The sequence below is a fragment of the Herpailurus yagouaroundi genome, unplaced genomic scaffold, assembly GCF_014898765.1.
Source record: "Herpailurus yagouaroundi ecotype Mexico unplaced genomic scaffold, PumYag 159, whole genome shotgun sequence".
NCBI lineage: Eukaryota > Metazoa > Chordata > Mammalia > Carnivora > Felidae > Herpailurus > Herpailurus yagouaroundi.
The window spans coordinates 50,507,089-50,533,290 of record NW_024412400.1 but is presented as its reverse complement, the minus strand read 5'-3'; the positions used below and the strand labels follow the sequence as shown (position 1 = coordinate 50,533,290).

The window sequence follows — 26,202 nt, the reverse complement described above, 5'->3', positions numbered from 1 at the left end:
TAAATCAAACTGTGTCACAGACATAGATATAAACCATAAAACTTCTAGGAAAAAACAGAGGAGAAAATCTTTAAGACCTAGGGATAAGTGAAGAATTCTTAGAGCTGACACCAAAAACACAGCCCATAAAAGAAGAAATTAGTAAATTAGATGCCATCAACACTCAAAACTTTTTCTCCATGAAAGACCCTGTAAAGAAGATATGAATTATGGAAAGAGCCTAAATGTCCATCAACTGATGAATGGATAAAGAAATTGTGGTTTATATACACAATGGAATACTACGTGGCAATGAGAAAAAATGAAATATGGCCTTTTGTAGCAACGTGGATGGAACTGGAGAGTGCGATGCTAAGTGAAATAAGCCATACAGAGAAAGACAGATACCATATGGTTTCACTCTTATGTGGATCCTGAGAAACTTAACAGAAACCCATGGGGGAGGGGAAGGAAAAAAAAAAAAAAAAAAGAGGTTAGAGTGGGAGAGAGCCAAAGCATAAGAGACTGTTGAGAACTGAGAGCAAACTGAGGGTTGATGGGGGGTGGGAGGGAGGAGAGGGTGGGTGATGGGTATTGAGGAGGGCACCTTTTGGGATGAGCACTGGGTGTTGTATGGAAACCAATTTGACAATAAATTTCATATATATAATAAAAAAAAAAGAAGATATGAAAACAACTGGGACTGGGAGGAAGTATTTGCAAACCATGTCCAACAAAGGGCTTATATCCAGAACATACAAAGAAGTCTCAAAACTCAACAATAAAAACATAAACACTCCAATCAGCTGGTGGACGAAAGACTTAACGGATGTTTCACTGAAGAAAATATACGGATGGAAAATAAGCACGTGAAAATAAGTTCCACATCATTAGCTATTCGGGAAATGCAGATTAAGCCCATGAGATATTACTACACACACCAGACTAGCTAAATAAAAATACCAATAACACCACATGCTGGCAAAGATTCAGAGAAACCGAATCACTCACACATTGTTGGGGGAGATGTACATTGGAAAAGAGTATGGCAATTTCTTATAAAACTACACATACCAAACCTACCATAGGACATAGTAGTTGTACTCTTGGGTTATTTCCCCCAGAGAAATGAAATCTATGTTGACACAGAGATGACTATACACAGATATGATGACTATACACAGATGTCCATAACAGGTTTATTCAAAATAGCCAAAAACTGGAAACAACCCCAATTTCCTATAACAGGTGAATGGTTAAACTGTGGCGTATCCACACTATGGAATAGTATTCAGCAATAAAAAGGAATGAACTACTGATATACGAAACGACTTGAATGGATCTCAAGGGAATTTGCTGAGTGAAAAAAAGCCAAGTTACACATATCAAATAGGACTCATTTTCTCTCCCTTTCCCCCACCATATCACAAACACTCCCTCCCAGCTTCCCAATTTTCCTGGGGAAAATCATTACTTATCATGTTTTCTAATTGTTCAATATATGTCTTATCTTGCCAATGTTTCAATAAGGTCCTTAAGAGAAAAAAAAAATCATCATACTGCATGATTCCATCTAGATCACATTCTTTAACTGATAGAATTACACACATGGATAACCAATTAGTGGTTGCCAGGGGTTAGAGAATTGGAAAGAGAGGGAGGTGGCTCAGTCTATAAAAGGGTAGATGAGGGATTCTTGTGCTGGAATTGTTGTGTCTTGACTATGGTGGTGGCCACATCACTCTACATGTGTGATAAAATGGCCTGGAGCTAACACACACACACACACACACACACACACACACACACACACACACACAAATAAGTGCATGCAAAACTAGTGAAATCTGAATAAGGTCAGTGGCTTGCATCATCATCAATTTCCTAATTGTAATATTGAACTATAGTTATGTAAGGTATCATCATTGGGAGTAACTGGGTGAAGGAATTTCTCCGTATTGTTCCTTACAACTGCATGTGACTCAATAATGATCTCAACAGAAAAAGTCAAAAAGAGAAAACAAAAAGTCCCTCACATAAGGGTCTTTTCGCTTTGTGATACCAGCTGCGTCTCTCCTCCAGCGACCACTCCTGGGCATAAAGGGTTCATCCAATCCAACAGGCTTCCTACTCCCACCCCACCCATCACCATGGCTTTGCTCACATGAGCTCCCCCACCCCATGTCCTGTGAGAGCTCACCTCCTCTAGGAATTCTGGCCCCACCTCCTAGACCCTGGTATATGACTACCTCTTGAAATTCCTCTTGCAATTCACTTCTAAAGCACTCACTTGACACCTCTAAACTGTTTCCAAACATTTGTACAAACCTGATGATTTCTGTCCTATTTTTGGACCACGTTTACCATTATTTATTTACTATTTGGAATTCACCTGCTTTTTTTTGTAACCTAAATGAATATATTTAGTGTTATGAGCTGACTGTTTGTATCCCTCCCCCAAATTCACATGTTGAGATCTAATCTATGATGGCATTGGGAAGTGAGACCTTTGGGAGATAACTAGATCATGAGGGTAGAGCCCTCATGAAGGGGATTAGTTCCTTCCTAAGAAGAGGTCAGAGAGCTAGCTAGCTCTCTTTCCACCGTGTGAGGACACAGCAAAAGACGGCGGTCTATAAACCAGGAAGAGGGTTCTGGCCCAAATCCAACCATGCTGTCACCCTGGGCTTGGAGTTCCCAACCACTAGAACTGTGAGAAATAAATGTTTGTTGCTGAAACCACACAGTCTGTAGTAATTTCCTATAGCAGCCCAAGCTAAGAAATTTGGTAAGGAAAACTTATATTACTAGCATTACACATAGAAAACCTTTATCGCTTGAAATAAAAGAGAGCTTAGCCTGTAGAAAATAAGTATACTAAAGATGAAGAATATTATTAAACTGCCAGACACTGTTGGTGTCCAAAGCTTCTGAACCCGAGTCCTACCTCTTTTTGTTTTTTATATCAGAAATTAAAAGGTATTATTAGGTGTTTAGCACAAATCTGAGACTTTTTTTCTCCTTTCTCCTGTTCATGTTTTAAAGGTAATCAGAAGAATTGACAGGAAATTGACACAGGAATACACCACCTTTACAATATGAATCCAAGTTAATGCCCCATCCGTGTCACCTCCTTGTCTGCCAGTGGTACTGGTACCTCCTTTGGGAGACACGGACTCATAACACATTGTCCCAGAGTACTAGATACCTCCTCCTGCAAGTGCACATCTAACTCCCCATCTAAGCTATAAGCTCTTTGAAGAGACAGACAGACTCTATCTGGTGTAAGTTTTAACCTCCATGATAACCAGCATGGTATTTTGTGCTCAGTCAACATTTCATAGATATTAAGAGTTTGCCTGCTTGAATTTTAAAATTCCAAAAGCTACCCTTGTCAATCTTTCCATTTTCAAGCTCACAGCCAAAGCTGAATCTCAGGGGAGAAATAAGAGCTTAGAGAGAGGGGGCCAGGAAAAGTTAGAAGAGGACACAAGCAGCGGGATGGAGTCGGGGAGAAACAGGCGTGCCCAAGTAAAGTTGTACCTACTGTTCCACCACTTACACTAGCCCGTGGTTGCATCTGACTTTGTGAGCCATGGAAGTGGCTCCCCAGTGGGAATACCCAACAAGGAAGAAGCAGAGGTGAAGTGAAAGAAGTCATGGAAAATGAGACATGAGCCCTGTTCAACACATCACTCTCTTTTTCTGCCCTCTGAATATGGAGCCAAGCCCAGGAGAGGACAGAGGGATGAGAAAGCCAAGATTTGTCTGAAACCAACATCTCTTTTCATTAAGTTCTAAAAGCTGATCACTGTCATAAAAGGTCCCAGTTTGAAGGTGGGGAGTAAAATATATTTTTTTTTTAAGATTTTTTTTTTTTAAGTAATCTCTACACCCAGCATGGGGTTCAAACTCACAATCCTGAGATCAAGAGTTGCACACGCTACTGACTGGGCAGCCCGGTGCCCCAAATAAAAACTATGTTTATAAGAGAACTTTAAGCCCCTTTGGCTGTCAATGCAAATCTTGCAAATGTACAATACTATAAGAAATGCCCCTGAGCAGCTGAGAGGGGCAGTTAATGTCTGCTTTGCTGTCTTTCTCTGTCTCAGGAATGACTATCATATACTGTTCAGAATCTTTAAATACTATGTAATCTCAGTGTGGAGAAAAAATGACAAGACCACTGAGGACAGAGATGTTTCTGGTCATGTTCTGCTGATGGGGTGCTGAGAATCAGAAGTCACAAATAGAAGCTCATATAGCTCTGGGTGGTGAGCAGGCTTTAAACACACCTGTTCAGCATTCATAGGTAACAATGTAACCATGGGCAGGCCTTGACATCTCTGTCCCCTTAGTTTCTTTATTGGCTCAGACTTAGGTAATCTCTTAAGATTCTTCTAGGTATGGTGTTCTGTGAATCATAAAAACAACTTGGGGGTGCCTGGGTGACTCAGTCGGTTGAGCGTCCAACTTCAGCTCAGGTCATGATCTCGCAGTTTGTGAGTTCGAGCCCCACGTTGGGCTCTGTGCTGACAGTTCGGAGCCTGGAGCCTGCTTCGGATTCTGTGTCTCCCTCTCTCTGCCCCTTCCCCGCTCATGCTCTGTCTCTCTCTGTCTCTCAAAAATGAATAAATGTTAAAAAAAAAAAAAAAAAAACCTACTTAGGCTAGGGGGCACCTTGGTGGTTCAGTCAGTTAAGTGTCTGACTTTAGCTCAGGTCATGATCTCACAGCTCATGGGTTCGAGCCCTGCACCGGGCTCTGTGCTGACAGCTCAGGGCCTGGAGCCTGCTTCGGATTCTGTGTCTCCCCCTTGCTCTGCCCCTACCCTGCTCACACTCTCTCTCTGTCTCTGTCTCTCTCTCTCTCTCTCTCAAAAATAAGTAAACATTAAAAAAAATTTTTTAAGAAGAAAAACTACTTGGACTAGACATCCTACAGAGGTAAGGATCCTGCCTGTGTTGACTGGAGAGGCTTGGAGACTATGAATTATTAGCTAGCTCTCTGACACCGGGACCCAGGAGATTGCTGCTATTATTCTTGGAATATACCAGTCACACATATAGCCTGCTTTAAAATTTTTCTTGGCTAAAGAGATGGCCTGTTAAACACTATATCTTGGATTTATGGGAACATCACAGTCACCTAAAAATTGTCTTGGCCTACAATCGAAAACTGAGGCCAGAGCCAGTGGGCCTGGGACAAGGAGACTGTGTTTCCATGGCTGGGGTGAAGGAGGGCTGGCTCTGCTTAAATGAGTTTGGACAAGGGACACCAGACCACAGATCAGAGCCTGTCTCTCTATTCCAATCATTTTTGGGAACTGTGGCTCTTACTTCCGCTCAGGGGTCTGCTGGCTAGTGCTCTGCAGGCGATGCTGTGATGAGAGCAGTCACCTGACCGAGATGTCTGCCTTGTTCCACTGGGAGTCATCACAGAGCTTTCTCCTCTTGTCATTGCCATCTTCTCTCTACCTTTGCAGAAGCACCTGGGAGTCTAGTTGTGTGTAGTGAGACCACAGTTAAATATGTGTGTGTCATATCAATGCAACACGATGAAGAAAACCTCACCCCTGCCCTTGAGGAGTTCCCAGTAGGGAGAGGAGAGACCAGTAAAGCTTATAAAGCAGGGAGCTATGAGCTAGGGCCAATCCGTCTCACCTCCTTTTAGGACGAAATGTTCCTAATAATAGACAACAGCAGTTCCGATGGGATTGGGGAGAGAACACATGTGACAGTGCGAGGGATGACAGCATGGGACAAATGGAAAGCCCCGCCCAGCCAGCCTCAGCTCTGAAGGCAGGGCCTCCCCTCAGTCCCAGTCTCCTTTACATCTTTTCCTTATCCCTGCTGCTTGTATATTATGTACTTTTGCATTATAACATAAAGCAGCCCCTCCTCAATGTACAATCATATTTCTAATACATACAGAGGCATATACATTATAGCCTTGCTTTACAAAAATGAAGCATACTTATGGATGACCACATGTACAGGTCTCTTCCTTGGCCTATGAAGGGCTTATGGGCGGGGCTGACCCTTGGGATTTCACTGGCATCCTGCATTTATCCCACACTGACCCATATCCACAACCGGAAAGCATCTTTGAGTAGAGTTTGTCATTTGCAGCAAAATCTCCCCTCATCACTTTGAGGGTAACCATCTTGTTTTTTCTGCAAAAGGTCCCCCCCCAAAATGCCAAAACGTGGCCTTTAGTCTGAGACTAATGCAATGGAAATGGCCAATGAGACCCAATGTGCAAAAGGGTGCCCTGTGGCCAGAAATACCTTGAAAGGTGGCTGTTGGGGACACAGAGTACCTTGGAAAAGAGGCAGGTGAGGAGGAAGGAAGGGTGAGAGAAGGGGCCGCAGTCCTATTATATAGGTTTTACACTTTCTTTTTAAGTAATCTTGGGCCATTAAAGGTTTGAAACCAGGATAGTAGTATGGTTATAAGCTGTTGAGTCATTACTGAAGTAATGCTCTCAGGATGCTAAGAACATGCTCCTCCCTTATCCCAGCCTGCATTGGCCATGGAGTGGGGGTGGAATATAGTGGAAAGTGCATGGGCTGCAAAATCAGAAAGACTTGGATTCAAATCCTACCCTTTACAGCACACTAGTGGATTGACCATGGGCACTTGCTGAGCTCCAATTAGTTCCTCTGGAAAATACACCTCTCCATATTACCTCATAAGGTTGTTGTGAAGATGAAAGGAAGCACAGTGTTTGGTGTGCCTGGCTCATAATGCACGGCCCAATAAATGGTGGTTATCGTTATAATATCTGTGGTATTACACGACGCCAAGGACTGCCTTGGGCATTGTCGTCGGTGTGGATGGCGCCCCCTAGTGTCACACAGCAGCCAAAGCTTTACGTGGCCGACCTAGTAGATGCAGCAAGCAGTCATTTTCAGGGGACATCAATGCTATGGGTTGCATGACTTCAAAATGATGGGATGGCTTTAAATATATGACTTCCTCTTTTCTAAAGAGAAGGGAAATATTATCTAATAAAGTTGATTTGCTCTTCATCTGGCAAGAAATCCCCCCATCACTCCTTCAGCGTCTACTCAGAAAGCAGATTTGAACGTTGCAGAGAATCCCACAACTCCATGGTCCCTGCTCCATGTGCTCTGCCATAGGCTCACCCATCTTCCACACATTATCCTTTTGGGGTCAGGAACGTATCAGAGACAAGGCTGGGAGTCTGGGACACAGAGCGGCACCATGAAAAGTGAATCCCAGCTATAAAAGCAAGGCCTAATAACGTACACGTTCAGTTTTGTGATACAATGCACTGCTGTGAGGTCTTCTTGGCATCATTCCAGCTGAACCAATCTACCTCTTCATCATCCTCTTCCAGGCATGTAACAATAATCTAAAAGATCTAGGATTCTAAGTACAACTCTAAGAAATCTTAGAAATCACCTGGTTCAGGGCACCTGGGTGGCTCAGTCAGTTAAGCATCCAACTCTGGATTTCAGCTCAGGTCATGAACCCAGGATAGTGAAACTGAGCCCCATGTGGGACTCCACACTGAGCATGGAGCCTGGTTAAGATTCTCTCTCCCTCTCCCTCTGCCCCTCCATGGCTCACACTTGCTCGCATGTGTGCACACATACTCCACGCTCTCTCTCTCTTTCTCTGTCTCTCTCAAAACAAAAAAGGAAATAAAAGATAAGAGAAGAAAAGAAAAAGGAAAAGAAGAAAAAGAAAAAGAAAAGAAAAAAGAAAAGAAATCGACTGGTTCAATTCTCTTGTTTTACAAATCAGGAAAAAAACATCCAGACCAACCGGGCAACATTTAGAATCAGTTACTGTGAGGACTGGAATAAAATGCAAGTTTCCAGGAGCATGGGCTTAGAGGTAGACAGATTTAAATCCTTGGCTGATAATATGCTACTGTGTAATGCGAGTGTCTTTGAGTTTTTAGTTTCTTCCTCAGAAAAATAGGGAAAAAAAAACACTACCTCCACAAAGTAAGCTAAATCAGTCTATATATTTTTTTAATTTTTGTACTGTTTTTAAATTTTTTACTGTTTGAGAGAGAGAGAGGGAGAGAGAGACAGAGTATGAGTGGGGGAGGGGCAGAGAGAGAGGGAGACACAGAATCTGAAGCAGATTCCAGGCTCCGAGCTATCAGCCCAGAGCCCGATGTGGGGCTCGAACCCACCAATCCTGAGTTCCTGACCTAAGCTAGAGTCGGTGCTCAACCAACTGAGCCATCCAGGTGCCCCCATTTTATATATTTTAAATCTCCAAATACACCGCACCGCCTCTTGCAATGTCATTTCACCGTGTAATAATTGTGAATGTTTAACCATTGACCGATGTTCCAAGGAATACTGTTGAAAACATGATCCACTGGAAAGCCCTCCGTGTATTTCTGCTGTGGAAGACAAATGAATAGCTTCATTTTGCTTACTTTATTTGTGACAGAATGTTCTGTCTGCGGGGAAATTTATAAAACATAGAGTACAAGGGTCCCATCTACATTTTGAAAAATTGTGTTCTTCATGGTTTGCTCTTCTAAAATCTCTAAGGAGTACTCCAAGATAAACTCCAATGTGAAGCAATTGCAGCATTTGGCATTTTCCCAAACACATTCAAATGCTAGCTCAAATACAGTAACGACAGAATTTTTTAGAGGTCACCTGTTTAGCAGCCTTGCTAGATAGAACACAACCGAGAATAAACAAATGAACAAATAAGACATCACAAAGCCCCAGTCCCAAATCTCCTGGGAGGGCACCTCAGTTTGTAAACCATTTACTCTCTCTTGGTCATAATTCAAGCACAACGGAGCTTCTTATTTCCCACTCCCCAGCAGAGTAAGGGTAGCAAATGAGATGAAAAAGCTATTAGAGAGGCAGGCATATTGACAGCAGCAAGAAAAATTTACAGCAAGACGCGGCTACAGGAAGAGTAATGGAGGGGGTGAAATACAGCAGACAAAATTTAAGAGCAAATAAAGCCTCTGATTTTCAAGGCAAAGAGTTCTATATTCCTTAACCGTCCCCGAGGACAGTTTAACATAGCACAATAGCTGACATTTACTAAGATAAACTAGAGTGGCCGAGTTGTTTCTTCAGGTTTAAAAAGTTAAAAATAGAGCCCTGACTGTGAAATTAGAAAGTTTCAGGTACTGGGAAAATCGCTTGAGTGAAAATTTCCATTCTCTGACAGTGTCAGATGAGCAAGGCCTAATTGTGACTAATCTCCGCATTTAGAAATAGTGTCTGGCCCCTTCTCACAAACTTCTTTCCATCACTAGCAACTTGGTGGTTTAGCTGATGACTAGCCTAAGAAAAGATCAACTTTGTTCTTGAGCTACAGACCACGCATTTTCTTTCCCTTGCCCCTTCCTCCCTGCCTCCTTGCTGGCTCATGGTCTCACGAGCTCCTGCCCCTTCCTTGTAAAAATCTGCTGAAACGGTGCATCTTGTGTTTATTTTTTCCTGACATTTCTCTTCCGTGTCTCCTTACCTCTAGGCAGAACTAAGTACTCCTTTCTTTCCATAGCACTCCATTTCTACTTCTCGTACGGCACCAATAAAACTTTATTGTGGTCTTGTCTTTTCTGAAAGGACTCCAAGATTACTCAGAGCAAGGACCCTATCTTACGTGCCCTACATCCCCAGAATGGAACATGATAGATGATCGAAACTCTTGAATGAAATTTCTGCTTAATTTTCTAGTTTGCTTGTTAGGAATTCTTTCAATATTACATAAACAGTAATATAAGAGCAATCCTAAATTCTGAATATTGACTTCATTGGATATTCATTTAACTGGAAATACTTTAAAAAACACATTTCAACTTGAGACTTCTTTGCCATTTCTTTTGGATAGATGACCATCTGGAACCTAAAGTATTATAAACAGATTTAAGCATTTAATGTTTTGTTCAACAAGCAACTGGTGTTTGGATCACATCATTCAAATTACTGCGCTTGGAGACAGAAAGAGCTGATCTTTCAAATGCATCCCGCTTATGGAATAGTTTGCCCTGACTACACCTCCTTAGTCCCTGAGGTAATTAAATAATTCAACAGCCCTTTTGGACAGCTTGTCTCATACTTAATGTTTATTGCTGTAATCAAATTAAATAATAAGATGAAGCTACAGAATACACACTGGACTTGGACAAGTGAACTATTATAAATATTTGTAATAATTTGTAATAATTTTTTAAAAAAAGTATATTGAATACAAACCCAAATTCTCTTAACCAATTTTTCCTCAAATTCCTCACCATTCCACACAAAAATATGCACGTATCTTGTGTGAGGCTCTTGTTGAGCCAGGGAAGGAATGCCAGGACATCATAAATGATAAGCCATATTATTGAATAATATTACATTCAAAACCATATTGGATCCTGCTGCTGAGAACAGAGTGACCGGCTTGTCTGTTGTCAAGACTCCTGTAGGTGCCTTCCAGAAAAGCGCGAGCGTTAATTGAATGAACATGCTGTCATAGAAGCTCCTCTTAAAAACACACCTGACCAGTTCTGAAATAACAGACGAAATTAATGAGCCCTCTTGGCTCTCAACAAGTGCTCTCCGACTTCTGTTTCCATGTGCCTGATCCCGCCTCATAAGGTATCAGCGTGCGTCTAGGCGCCAGCGTCTTTGGCTGTCACCATGGGAAGAGATGACCTCCTGCCCTGCAGCAACTCCATCTCACAGCCGAGTGGAGGAGGAATAAAACACGAACTGCAGGAAGCTCCTGCTCACCCACCCATCGGTGATCCTTAGGGCAATAAGAAAAATTCTGAGAGGTTCAAAATGGGAGCTGAGCACTCATGGATTGATGTAAGCAAGGCTGTGTTCCAAGTCCTTGCCAAGCTTATAGCAGATCACCATCTACGGGTTTCTGAGGGACGCTAGGCTTCTCAGTAAAACAGGAAAGGAAGTTCCAAGTAGAGAAGCCAAAAGAGACTGACCCACCATGTGGCTACCGCCAGGTGGGTGCGTCAGGCTTTGAACAAAGAGAATGGCCTTGAGGGTAAAGCAATGCCCTTCATCTCTCCCTGTTATAGGAAGCAGACTCTGCCTCAGCACTTCCTTTATTCTGCTCTGACCATGGCTTTGTGACAGAGTCTGGCCAGCTGTTCATCATGCTCATTTCTCTCTTCCTAGGCATGCATTTGGACTCCATTTCCATCCTCCCTTGAAGTTCAGAACGGTCAAGTGATTGAGTGCCAGTCAATGTCACTTCTGCCTACAGGTGCCACTTACAGGCCTGGGCCATAAAGTACCCTTCAAATCAACCTCCAAACTCTCTTCTGTCTGCTGGATCGATGTCAATTCTCAGTCACTAGCCAGCTTAGAAAACAAAAGCAAAAATGACAGAACTTTCATCAGCCTGGATTTCACCTGATGGGACAATCCTACTCTTGACTGGGCTCCCATGAGTAAGAGATAAACTTTCTTAGGTCAAGTCACTGAACCTGCAGGATTTAGCAGCAGGAGTGTCCCTTAATAAAATCAATGGACTCTATTTAGTGAGGGGCATTCACTTTTAGCCTAACCATAATTAGCATTCAAGAACTCTTCCTAGATTGGGAACCAGAATCAGATATCTGGTCTGGAGCTAAATTTAATTTTCTGGTGAGAAATATTTGGCAAGTTTTTGTTTGCAATTAGGTTGTGATGTGTGTACCAAGGCACATGAAACCCCCAACCTCTCTTGCCTTGGAATGGAGATTTTTCTTCCAAACTGCAAGACTTGATGCCTGATGACTCAAGAGGCTGCGGGGGAAGGAAACATCACTTCAATCATCATCTCCAGACAGATGTGAGCACGTGTTTCTCAAAACCACACTGCATCCTCCCAGAGAGCAGAAAAGCACCTAAAACAACAGCAAAAATCTCTGGCAGCACATTAGCATTTAGTGATGACCACGAGCTAAAATTGGAAAGGTCAAGGCAGCTGTTGCTGTGTAATGTTTGCCTCCTCTTGGAGTTGTGGGAGAGGGAGATGGCCAAACACCCTGACTTAAACCAAAGATCTGAAATTCAGTTAAATTCATCTAATAGAGGATGCCATGTGAGGGTTTCCAGAGCCTCTGCTCTTACACAGCTCTTTTGATGGAAATAACTTCCATGGAGAGAAGCCTGAATAAATACCGAAATTCACAGCCCACTGTATCATGCAGCCCTTTGCTCTCCATCTGAGGGACTTTTTCGCCATCTAAGTTGCTCTCCAGCCCCCACCCCCGGCCCTTGGCTAGACTCATGTAAGGCCAAACTCAAGGACCTCAAACAGGGAGAAGGAGCTGTGACTCCCACATCCCTCATCAAGGAACCTTATACTGTGATGGAAAGTGAAAGGTAAAATTACTCAAGTGATATCTCAGTAGCGACCTATAATCAAGCCAAATGAGGGAAAGGGAGTGTTCTGTGGGGTTAAGAGGTGACATCTGCCACCCAACCACCCAGGTTCAAGTTCTGGCTCTGTCACTTACTTGAGTTGGACCTAGGGCAGTATCTTTTGTAAGCCTTCCTCCCATGAAGTGGAGATAACAATAGCCACCTGGTTGATTATTGGTGGGGATTAAACTGAATGGTCAAAGGAAAGTGCCCAGTAGATAATAAGGATTCAATAAGCACTTCCTGATATTAAGAAACAAGGCAAGATGCCTAAACCAGACAGAGACCCAGTAAAAAAAAGAGAACTACAGGCCAATATCTCTGATGAATATGGATGCAAAAATTCTCAATAAGATACTAGCAAATCGAATTCAACAGCATATAAAAAGAATTATTCACCATGATCAAATGGGATTCATTCCTGGGATGCAGGGCTGGTTCAACATTCGCAAATCAATCAACGTGATACATCACATTAATAAAAAAAAAGATAAGAACCATATGATCCTGTCAATCGATGCAGAAAAGGCCTTTGACAAAATTCAGCACCCTTTCTGAATAAAAACCCTCGAGAAAGTCGGGATAGAAGGAACATACTTAAAGATCATAAAAGCCATTTATGAAAAGCCCACAGCTAACATCATCCTCAACAGGGAAAAACTGAGAGCTTTTTCCCTGAGATCAGGAACACGACAGGGATGTCCACTCTCACCGCTGTTGTTTAACATAGTGTTGGAAGTTCTAGCATCAGCAATCAGACAACAAAAGGAAATCAAAGGCATCAAAATTGGCAGAGATGAAGTTAAACTTTCACTTTTTGCAGAATGACATGATATTATACATGGAAAATCCGATAGACTCCACCAGAAGTCTGCTAGAACTGATACATGAATTCAGCAAAGTTGCAAGATACAAAGTCAATGTACAGAAATCAGTTGCATTCTTATACACTAATAATGAAGCAACAGAAAGACAAATAAAGAAACTGATCCCATTCACAATTGCACCAAGAAGCATAAAATACCTAGGAATAAATCTAACCAAAGATGTAAAAATCTGTATCGTGAAAACTATAGAAAGCTTATGAAGGAAATTGAAGAAGACATAAAGAAATGGAAAAACATTCCATGCTCATGGATTGGAAGAATAAATATTGTCAAAATGTCAATACTACCCAAAGCTACCTACACATTCAATGCAATCCCAATCAAAATTGCACCAGCATTCTTCTCGAAACTAGAACAAGCAATCCTAAAATTCGTATGGAACCACAAAAGGCCCCAAATAGCCAAAGTAATTTTGAAGAAGAAGACCAAAGCAGGAGGCATCACAATCCCAGACTTTAGCCTCTACTACAAAGCTGTAATCATCAAGACAGCATGGTATTGGCACAAAAACAGACACACAGACCAATGGAATAGAATAGAAACCCCAGAACTAGACCCACAAACGTATGGCCAACTAATCTTTGACAAAGCAGGAAAGAATATCCAATGGAAAAAAGACAGTGTCTTTAACAAATGGTGCTGGGAGAACTGGACAGCAACATGTAGAAGGATGAAACTAGACCACTTTCTCACACCATTCACAAAAATAAACTCAAAATGGATAAAGGACCTGAATGTGAGACAGGAAACCATCAAAACCCTAGAGGAGAAATCAGGAAAAGACCTCTGTGACCTCAGCCGCAGCAATTTCTTACTTGACACATCCCCAAAGGCAAGGGAATTAAAAGCAAAAGTGAACTACTGGGACCTTATGAAGATAAAAATCTTCTTCACAGCAAAGGAAACAACCAACAAAACTAAAAGGCAACCAACGGAATGGGAAAAGATATTTGCAAATGACATATCGGACAAAGGGCTAGTATCCAAAATCTATAAAGAGCTCACCAAACTCCACACCCAAAAAACAAATAACCCAGTGAAGAAATGGGCAGAAAACATGAATAGACGCTTCTCTAAAGAAGACATCAGGATGGCCAACAGGCACATGAAAAGATGCTCACCATCGCTCCTCATCAGGGAAATACAAATCAAAACCACACTGAGATACCACCTCACGCCAGTCAGAGTGGCTAAAATGAACAAATCAGGAGACTATAGATGCTGGAGAGGATGTGGAGAAACGGCAACCCTCTTGCACTGTTAGTGGGAATGCAAATTGGTGCAGCCACTCTGGAAAACAGTGTGGAGGTTCCTCAAAAAATTAAAAATAGATCTACCCTATGACCCAGCAATAGCTCTGCTAGGAATTTACCCAAGGGATACAGGAGTGCTGATGCATAGGGGCACTTGTACCCCAATGTTTATAGCAGCACTCTCAACAATAGCCAAGTTATGGAAAGAGCCTAAATGTCCATCAACTGATGAATGGATTAAAAAATTGTGGTTTGGGGGCGCCTGTGTGGCTCAGTCGGTTAAGTGTCCGACTTCGGCTCAGGTCATGATCTCACGATCCGTGAGTTCGAGCCCCGCGTCGGGCTCTGTGCTGACAGCTCAGAGCCTGGAGCCCATTTCAGATTCTGTGTCTCCCTCTCTCTCTGCCCCTCCCCTGTTCATGCTCTGTCTCTCTTTGTCTCAAAAATAAATAAACGCTAAAAAAAATTTTTTTAATTGTGGTTTATATACACAATGGAGTACTACGTGGCAATGAGAAAGAATGAAATATGGCCCTTTCTAGCAACATGGATGGAACTAGAGAGTGTTTGCTAAGTGAAATAAGCCATACAGAGAGATACAGATACGATATGGTTTCGCTCTTATGTGGATCCTGAGAAACTTAACAGAAACCCATGGGGGAGGGGAAGGAAAAAAAAAAAAGAGGTTAGAGTGGGAGAGAGCCAAAGCATAAGAGACTCTTAAAAACTGAGAACAAACTGAGGGTTGATGGGGGGTGGGAAGGAGGGGAGGGTGGGTGATGGGTATTGAGGAGGGCACCTTTTGGGATGAGCACTGGGTGTTGGATGGAAACCAATTTGACAATAAACTTCATATATTGAAAGAAAAAAAAAAAAAGAAGAAAGGCAAGGGGCACCTAAGTGACTCGGTTGAGCGTCTGACTTCGGCTCAGGTCATGATTTCATGGTTTGTGAGTTTAAGCCCCACAACAGGCTCACTTCTGTCAGCATAGAGCCTGCTTTGGATCCTCTGTTCCCTTCTCACTGCCCCTCCCTGATGTGCGCTCTCTCAAAAATAAATAAACATAAAAGAAAAAAAAAAAAAAAACAAGATAGATGGTCTGATCTTTGTCGGTGTACCCATATAGTTAGTAGTTTATAACATATAGTTAGTAGTTTATAACATACCATTTCACCTATGCACTTTCATCTAATCTTTAAAATTGCAGACAATAACTCAGACGCTTTTATTTCCGCCCTATAGATGGAGAAATTAAAGCTCAGAGAGGAGAGATGATTTGCTGAAATTGGCACAACTGGCCCACAAAAGAGCCAGAATTTAAACCCAGGCCTCTCTATTCTAGAGACAAGAGGCCAATCCACTGTGCATGGAGAGAGGACATGTCAGAAAGACATTTGATCCTTGTTCATCAGAAAAGATTTTAAATGAGGGTGTAAGTGAAAATCTTAGAAGAACAGAGTTCTAAGTGAAGCTAGGATGGAAGCAGCAAGTCCTGCTGTTCTCTTATGGCTGGGGAATTTTCCCAGGCTAGGGAGCTCACAGAAGGAATCCAACAAAAAGAAGAGTACGGGGATAAAATAACAGAAGGCCCTTTAAAAGGGGGAATGGTAATAATAGCATTTGCTGAAGGGCCCTCTCCCTGCAGTCACCGCTGTGCTTAAACTTTTATAGATGTTCTCCCACTTAATCTTCCCCACCCTATGAATGTGCAGTAGTGTTATTCCCATGTACAACAGAGGAGACTGAGATCAAGGTCACGTAGAGAACGTGTAGTAGAATCAGGATTTGGACCTACGTTGGCCTGACATCAGAGCTTATGTTAGCCTGCCCACAGTTTATGTAGTCCCTGAGGCTCACAGAGAAGGCAAGATACACAACATCCCTCATTGGCTGACACCACAAGTGCACTGTAAGCTGCAGGGCAAATGTAAAAGATTAATCAATGAAGCTGTATGAAATAAAATTAATCTGTATAAAATGAAAGTGGGGCGCCTGGGTGGCTCAGTCGGTTAAGCGTTCGACTTCAGCTCAGGTCATGATCTCACGGTTTATGGGTTCAAGCCCCGTGTCGGGCTCTGTGCTGACAGCTCAGAGCCTGGAGCCTGCTTCGGATTCTGTGTCTCCCTCTCTGTCTGCCCCTCCCCCACTCGCTCTCTCTCTCTCTCTCTCTCTCTCTCTCTCAAAAGTAAATAAATGTTAAAAAAATAAAAATAAAATGAAACTAAGCCATAAAACTGAGGCTAAATTTTAAAATCACAGCATGATGTTACCCCAACCCATGCTTCCCAGCAGAACATTCAGTATGTAGAGAAAGAGCTAGGAAGGCTGACCTTAGACAGGGAGTAGCATAGCAATGGCTCAAACAGGTAACCTGGAATAGAGATGAGCATAGCCAACAAAGAAACAGTCCAGGAAATACTCTACCCCCTTCATGGGAAAAGAAGAAAAAATAATCAACACTAGACTGAAAGTGAATAAGCAGAGCCATACTCTTCACCCCTGAGGGCTGTAGGTTAAAAGTCTGTGGGGCTGCTGTATGAATTAAATGGAAAGATATAGATGTGACGTGTCATAGGTGCTTAATAAATGTGAAGGAGATAAAATAGTCTTTTGTGTACCATGTTCAGAATTTTTGTCAGATCTGAGTTCCACGTCTACTCATATTCAGTGAATATTTTCCTCTAAGTTGACTCACTTGTTTTAAAACTTAGTCTGGGGTGCTTGTGTGGCTCAGCTGGCTAAGCATCTGACTCTTGGTTTCGGCTCAGGTCATGATCTCAAGGTTCATGAGTTCAAGCCCCACGTCAGGCTCTGCGCTGACAGTGCAGAGCCTGCTTGGGATTCTCCCTCTCCCTCTGCCCCTCCCCTGCTCATATCTTTTCTTTCAAAATAAGTAAATAAACTTTAAAAACAAAAAAACCCCTTAGCCTTGTCCTCTGCCCTAACAGCCATGAATCTGCAGGTTTGAGGTGAAGCTATACGTTTCTTCCCAATGTTCATGAAAATAAATATAAAACCATTAGCACAGAAGATAATGTATGTGAAAGCATTTCATAAACAGGGACATCACAGATTGAAGGTGTTTGTGTAACTCTGTCTCCTTCTTTCAAAGAAAACTTTAGTGGCGCCTGGCTGGCTCAGTCAGTAGAGCATGCAACTCTCGACCTCAGGGTTGTGAGTTCAAGCCCCACGTCGGGTGTAGAGATTACTTAAAAATAAAATCTTAAAAAAAAAGAAAAGAAAACTTAAAAATAATCAAACATATCCACGAATGGTCAACCAATCGCTAAAATAATTCACTTAAAAAAAAATTTTTTTTTTCAACGTTTATTTATTTTTGGGACAGAAAGAGACAGAGCATGAACGGGGGAGGGGCAGAGAGAGAGGGAGACACAGAATCGGAAACAGGCTCCAGGGTCTGAGCCATCAGCCCAGAGCCCGACGCAGGGCTCGAACTCACGGACCGCGAGATCGTGACCTGGCTGAAGTCGGATGCTCAACCGACTGCGCCACCCAGGCGCCCCAAAATAATTCACTTTAAAAATCAGAGAATTTTCTACTGCTCCTACACTTCAAAACAAAGCATCAACATGTTTCCTTTTCCTTGCAGAGACAACACAAAGGCACAATCTCTGTGAAGGTCAGTGAGCAGGAAATCAAACGCTACCCCTTTACTCTGGATTATGATATCGTGATACCAAGTAGGCTCAGAGCTCAAAAGAGCCTGAGAGATCATCTTGTCTAGTATTCTCATATTACAGAGGAGACATTGAGTCCTGGAGAATTTTAAAACCTTATTACAATCAGGGCAAAATGGAATCTGAATCATGGATGCAAGCCCCTCAACGAATGCTGCTGTCGTTACATGAGCCCACTCCCCGGAATGGCAGAAGCCAAGAGGAGCCATTCCTCCTCTTCAGGGGAACCAGGGCTTCTGCGCTCTCCCTAATCCACTGACATCCAGTTGGAAAGAAATGTGTGGGCAAGTTAGAAGACCAAGACATAGACGCTGCCTTCAGTGTGTCCACAATCCTTCAGAATGAATTGGACACACGCAAACATGACCCAAAATTGAGAAACTGCCTTGACTTTCCCAAGTAACCCAAAAGGCAGTCACAAGGATGCAGAAGGAAGCCAGCACCTATGTATTTGGCTACTACTGTGGAGGTTGGTGCGCCTGCCCAGGGATGCCTACTTGCAACTCACCACCCTGGGGGTACAGCGGCACAGAGCACTGACAGCCTCATGGCTCTACGTCAAAGGATATCATCGTCACCTTTAGAAACCATAGCAATCCCACCCTTCCCCAAGGGCTGCTGCTGGGATCTTGGGAACTTTCTCTAATTAATCAAATGCCTGTCTCACTGAGGTTCACCCTCCCATTCACCCAGGCATTCAATAGTCTAAGATTTGCACTAACATACAAAACAACAGAACAAAGAACTAGGAAGCAATCTTTCTAGCTCATGGTCTAATTAAGCTACACAAAAACATCTTCATGTTCTAACATGTCTAGAAACGCACCTCTAGGAGACTTCTCATATAAACATTGCATGCTTGCTATAAGAAACATGTATCACCTTTTAGAAAAGAGCTTTTTCTTTAATAACCAAAGAATCTAATCAATGGTATTTTCTAACAAAAATAATATTGGCTTAAAAATTTAGGGGCGCCTGGGTGGCTCAGTTGGTTAAGCGTCTGACTTCAGCTCAGGTCACGATCTCACGGTTCATGAATTGAGGCCCCGCATCGGGCTCTGTGCTGACAGCTCAGAGCCTGGAGCCTGCTTCGGACTCTGTCTCCCTCTCTCTCCGCTCCTGCCCTGCTCACACTCTGTCTCTGTCTCTCAAAAAGTGAATAAACGCTAAAAAAAAAATTTTTTTTTAGTTATTCCATTGTAGCACATTTCTATCTCTCTATATTCTGTCCCTGATATCATTTTACTGATGCTGTCCACTATGCCCTAGGTCATTAGAGGAGGAGTAGGGGGCAGGGGACCAAAACTGATTGAGTGTCCAGTCTTCACCAGATGTTTTTTATAATTTCATGGAATTTGCACAACAGTCTTCTCAGCTAGGTATTCTTACACCCATTTGCAGAATGAGAGTAGAGTTAGTACCCTCCAGAAAGGGGAGGCATCTCTAATAATAGACCCAGTAATAGTCTCATGATAAAAACAAGGCATGGAGCATGTGTCAGGAACTCTGTTAAGGACTTTCATATAACAATGCACTTACTATGCACCAGAGTCCATGTGCTTTCCTTATTTAAAAGTCATTTTATCTGCATAATAACTGTACAGAATTGGTATTCTCATTATCCACCTTTAACAGCTGAAGAAACTAGGTCACACAGCTGGTCAGTGGCAGAGCCAGGGCTTGAACCCAGCAGCCTGGCTCCTGGACTATGGCCTTAACCTCCAAACCAACTGTGTCAGGCAAGGGGCCTGCCCAGAGCCGCTGGTCAGTAGGTGACACTACTGGAACGCAGGCTGTAGACCACGGGACTCCAGAGGTATGTTCTTCACCACCAGGCTCCACCAACACTTCCCTTTGCCAAAGCTAACACCTGCATTTATTGGCCTTGACCTGTCTTATTCCTCTTTGGGGTCATGGCTTCATTACTTGCATTACATACTTTATCTCTCCACTGGACTCTTCCTTTCTGCCAAAAAACATCTACAGACCAGCTTTCTCCTACAAACTTCTCCCTGAACCCTGATTGAGACTTCAAATATCATCCACTCTCTTCTTCTCTATCGCCTCTTCTTGAGAAGAGTCTACACACACTGCCTCCCCTCCCTGTCTAGTCTCTGCTTGACTCCCAAGTCTCTGAAAATGATCTCCTCTCCTTCATTCTCCTGGCCACACTCCTGGCTCCAGCCTGCAAGAAACTTTCCAAACAAAAAAAGCAGCTCTCCATTTCCATTTCACACTTTCATACTTCTGTGACCTTGCTCACACTCTTCCCTCTACACATATTGCCTTCTCCAGCCCCGACCTCCTCTTGCTCAAGTCCTGCTCACTTTCCAAGTCCAGATCCAAGCACTCCAGCTGAAAGCACTCACTCCTTCTGAGCTTTATGAACTTTATGATCCCTAAAGAATCTTGAGGACAGGATTCTTACCTAATTCATCTTTGTGTCAGCTACAGGGTCTTGTACAAAGAGGAGGCTCAATCAGTGGTTGTTAAATGTTCATTCACTGATCTCAGGCTGGATTCTCAACTCCAGATCTCCCTGCATAAACTCAACCCAGAGGTTACTAAGCTCATGGATCATCTGCTGCCCTATTGGCAGGAAATGAATCCACCAAAACCGACGTTGGAGAACTACTTGTCCTCACGCAGAACTACATCTGATCCTCTGGAAGCAGGCAGAAGTAAATGATTTCTAGGAAGTCAAGGAGTTTTGACAGGAGAAAGAGGAAATACTAGAAATGTGGCCCAGTGTAACTCTCTGGTTAAGAAGAAACATTCATTAAGATGGTAGAAATCACTGTTGAAATGCTACAGCTAAATGTTCATTTGTGTGTTGACTTGCCCCACTGAATGTCCCCAGTCATTTCAATTTAATAGGTTCACTCAGCTATGGTTTGGAATGTTAATACTGTATTAAAAAGTACTTAAAAGCTCTTTGTATTCTATCCCCAAGTCATTTTTCCCCAGGAGGATGGTGACTGTATGAATCCCCAGAAAGCCTCTATTAAGAACACAGTGGTATCCCATAAATATTAATTGAGCACAACAGGATCCTCTCAGCTGTCAGGTGCCAGGTGAGGTGCACATTTTTGCCAGGTATGTTAAGAGTCACCCCATCCGTAATTACCTTCATAAGCTTTCGACGCACCATGAACAATATGGGGTCACATCACAACCTTTTAGAGAATTCGGAAACAAAATATATTACTCTTTTCAAATCATTTGTACATTATCTCATTTAATTTTTACTAACGGTCCCTTAAATGCTATTAGTCCTCTTTTGCAGTCAAAGAAATTGAGACTCAAAAAAGTTAATTAACTTACCTAACAACTTGTTTAACTATAAAAATCAATGCTATAGGACAGGGATTAAAGAATGCCCTTGTGATGAGCACCGAGTAACGTATAGAATTGTTGAAGCACCATATTGTACATATGAAACTAATACAGCACTGTATGTTAATTACATTGGGATCTTAAAAGCTTAATTAAAAAAACCCACGGGGCGCCTGGGTGGCGCAGTCGGTTAAGCGTCCGACTTCAGCCAGGTCACAATCTCGCGGTCCGGGAGTTCGAGCCCCGCGTCAGGCTCTGGGCTGATGGCTTAGAGCCCGGAGCCTATTTCGGATTCTGTGTCTCCCTCTCTCTCTGCCCCTCCCCCGTTCATGCTCTGTCTCTCTCTGTCCCAAAAATAAATAAACGTTGAAAAAAACCCTCAATGCTATGGATTCCATATAAACACTATGCATATAGAGAAAGCAATGAAATAGGTATCCCCAAATATTGCTGGTAGCAGAGCACATTGAGAAAATATTTTCAAAAAGCAATTTATGATGTACATTAAGAATAAATATGTATGTGTTTGTATATATGTGTATGTAATGTAGTATGTATAATATTCACCCATTAATTATTCTTCTAGAAGTAGAGCCTAAGAAAATAACCAGAGATATATTTTTCAAATCTGATATAAAGACATTATTATAATATTATTTATGATAATGATAAACACTAAACAAAATAAGAATAGCTAAGCAATAATATAATAAGATATAGTCCTTAGAAAGAAATTTTTAAGCTGTCTTTAAGATAATAAAATGGACTGGCATAATATTAAGTGAAAAAAAAAAGGTAGAAAACAGAATGTATAGAATGATTCCAATTCAGAAGGCTGGGGGAAAGCACACCAATTATTAACAGTATTGCCTTTCTTCTTTATATGTGTTTGCTTTCAAATTTTTCTACCTTGTTTAGATGCTACTTTTGTAATCTGAAAAAAAAATGCTATTAAAAACAATAAATAAATTCTTTAAAAATCATATCTATAGTTACACAAGAACTTAAAGCCAACTTTTTGCCTCCAACCTCAGGACGCTGGCCCCTGCACCACTCTTTCTCACTATGCAGAGAAATGAGACCATCGTATAAAATACACCAGGATCACAGGGCGATCAGTCAACTCTGTAAAGTGGCCAATCAGTATGAAGCAATTATATTAGATTGTTTCATATGTAATCCTATGTAGATACAGATCTCTCCCCGGAAAGGGGGTCAGAACCATTTCCCACAAAACTAATGTGCTTTCTCTGCCCTGCTTCCTGCAATTTTATTTCTTAAATATACCAGGATGGCTGGGCCCCTCTCAATTTCTAATGCTTTCATTTAATCATTTAATAATACTCTTTTTTCAAATATAGGTTATTATTGAATCTGAGGATAAGACAATTCTCAAATCCCTCATGAACTAGAATTAACTTGCTGTAAAATATTGTCACTCCATCCTCTCAGAAAGGAAATTAGAGTTAGAGCCCTCTAGCATTTTCCTATTGATGGCCATTAACCAACAACCCATAAAATCCTTGCCCATAGCAAATGTGTATATCTTCAAGGACTCTTCAATGCATTTCATATTCTGTCCTATAAGTCAGGTTTCACAGATGAATACATTTGTTCTTATTTTAATCATATTTATATTCTACATACAGGTCTCTAATGGAATTATCACTCTTGGGCTATGCTTTTCATCTATAAATTAAGGAAAAACAGGTGGCTTGGGGGAGTGCACATTCTACTACTTACATTACTATTTAAGGGGATTGTACCATTAGTCATGGTCATTATCCTAATGATCTCAAGGACTCAACTGAGGTAGGTAGTCCCAACACTGTGGTATAAAAAGGAAAAGAGCTGACAAGGAGAACTCTTTTTCTGAGATATGCATGTACAGAGCTCTGAGATAAATCTAATTTATAAATGGACTTAGTTCCAACTGCACACACTAGTTTCCTCCTAGGAAATCATGTTGCAAAAATAAAGGGGGAGGAGACTTTTTTTTGCCGTTTTTGATGGTGTAAGATAGAAATGATTTTCACTGTTCTTGAACATCTCACTAAACAAAGGACACCCAAAGTTACTGCAAATCAACGATTAATAACCCTACCCCACAGATTACCATAGAAACCATTAATTCTGGGTCATGTCTTCTGACTAAAGGACAAGTTAGTATTGTTTGAGTAAAGCAAAAAAAAGAGTAGATATTTGTTTCTTCCCAAAAGTTGCTGGCTAAATCTGGTTACCTTAATGAATATTCCCCTCTGACCTGAAAAATGTTATTCCACCATCAGATAACAGAGTAGGAATTTTATGATCATAAAACAGAACATAAAACCGAATCATAAAATTCCTGTGTAAGACTGCTTTAAGAAGTCTTTACTCCTTTACTCCTTTAAGCTTCTGGTCTACAGTAAGTAAAAGAATGCGTTACGGAAGGAAATCATTATCAGGGCTTTGCCACTTAACTCTCTTTCCAGAAGCTCATTAATGATAGCTTTAAGATTTATAGATGTGAAGTCCAACACTAACAGGTCATTCAAGCTTTCTCTGACTTGAGGCCATTCTCTTTGGTCCTTCCTCCTTGTACCCCAAATGAAAGCACGACAGCTTACAAGAGCTTCAGACAAATCACTCTGGCCATAAATAGTAAATGTATTTCACAGAACATTTCTAGAAACCTTATCTTGTTCTATTTCTTAAATGTTGATTTTTAAATAGTGGCTTAGGTTTGGAAATATCTATTTTATTCCTGCCATGAAAAGGGAATGGAAAAAGGGAAATTCGAGCATTTAGAAGTTTGTACTCCAACAAGTGTTTAGTCTACAGGCATCAATTGCTAAATCAATTGATTTCATGGCCAGATAAACTTTTCTATAGTGTCCTTTTGGAATTAGAAACATAAAAATAGGGACAGTGCAGAGCACACTGGGATGCTTTAGTAAGTACATTCCAGAATGTCCATACTACTACACAGTCTCTACAAAAGAAGTTTTCTATACTTTGACCGTTTCATTTCTAATTAATTTTTATTACCATCTAATGAAAATAGTTATTTCAGGCTTTATTTTCACAATAACTTTCTTTGCAAAATTATCCTTTTCCTAAGAGATGTTTTTTGTAGCAATTGGGAATAAGCACTCTTAAATTTCAGGACTCAGACCACTTTTACTCAGTGCATTTTGCCTTATAACATTAAGATTTGTGAAATTATTTCTGTTCTGCAGTATTTGAAGCTGAGGCTGAGAAAAGAACAGAAATTAAATCTAGAGAGATTCCCCACTTTTTTGAAATGTGCCCTTTGTCCTGATGCTGTCTTCCTTACTCAGAGGAGGGTCTCAGACCCCCATATTGGAGTCAGATTGGGTCATATTGCAGATTGCAGATTGCAGATTGGGTCATATTCGGTGTTCTACTCTGCACTCCGATTGCCAGACTAAGTTGTCATTCAACAAAGTCACACTATTCAACTGTACACTTTGCAAACAAGCAAAACACATTTCCCTCCTTCATCCCCAATCTCAAGGTAAAGGAAGTGCAAAATGACTGCAAAGTCTTTTTTGTTGCTATGATGGAAAGGGGCATTTTCCTGCAATCTTTGAGCTCCTCTGATTTTCACTTAAAAGAGATCTGAATGCCATACCCTCTGCTCCTGCCAGCCCTTGAGGGTCTTTTGCCTCCTTACACAGGGTGTCTTCTGAGTAACAATCCAGGGAGCATTATTTGCCATTTTCGCCAAGTTCCTGCTCTGTGGTTACGCATTTGGGAGTGTCAATCATCCATGAAACAATTAGAGCCATTAAGATCTCCAGCAGCAGAAAAGAAATCCGGCATCCACCCTGAAGAGTGGAGTCTCCCGAAGCACGCGCCGAGAGGGGCGGAGGCTTACCTGTGGGGCATGCCGGTGGTGTGGGCGGCGGTGTGCTCGCTGGACAGGTCGTAGAGTTTTAGGTACCAGTTCATCTCCACTTCGCGCACCAGAGCCAGCTGGCGAGCCCTGAGCTGGGTTTGCCCCGTGGGGCTGAGGCTGCCGTCTTTCCCATTCTCTGAGGCTTTCTTGGGAGATTTGTCTTTGCCCCCCGTGGAAAGCCCAGATTGTCTCCTGAATTTGGGATTCTCTTCTGAGATCTGACTCCCGGCTGCCCCAGTCCGGGCCGCCAGCATCCTGGAGCTGTCGTGTCTATCAGAGACGACTCTGAGTCACTGTCGTCAAAGTAATTTGAATTGATTTTTCTGTTTCTGTCTCCCTCGTCCTCCCTGTCCTCCCCCATCCCCTTAACCTTATCCTGCAGCAACGCTGTAATTGAGCCAGGTCTGTGGCTGGGGGATGAAAGGCTATCTCTAACTTTCCTGAGGAAGGGCTAGGGCGGCCACTACCTATGCTACCTTGGAACGTGGATATATAAAAAAAAAACAACCCCTAGCAACTTTGTAATGCTGAAGCTGTTACGGTGCTGTTTCTTCTTCAAAGTTTGGACTTGACTCATTTTAAAAATACGGAACCTGAGATCATTAAGGCTGGTAAATTATATTTGGTCATCATGTCAGAGTTATATTTAAAAACAGCCGTCTAGAGGTTCATTAGCCATTCTTAATTAGAGTCCCTTTAGAGTTTTAAACGTTTTGGTGTGAATTTCCTCGAATAAGTTTCACAATATCAATGCAAGGGGAGGATC

General features: G+C 41.9%; 1 protein-coding gene across 2 annotated transcripts in view; it reads right to left on the bottom strand.

The window, feature by feature from the left end:
- Window positions 1-25,987, bottom strand: part of KCNAB1 (potassium voltage-gated channel subfamily A regulatory beta subunit 1) — a 412,519-nt gene extending 386,532 nt beyond the window's left edge. The window contains exon 1 of one of the 2 annotated variants that reach the window (XM_040480573.1): window positions 25,416-25,987. In XM_040480573.1, the coding sequence (XP_040336507.1) occupies window positions 25,416-25,690 (275 nt within the window). In that variant the 5' untranslated portion in view covers window positions 25,691-25,987. The remainder of the gene's footprint in view (window positions 1-25,415) is intronic. The other variant, XM_040480570.1, reaches the window with a different exon arrangement.
- Window positions 25,988-26,202: the final 215 nt, after the last annotated feature.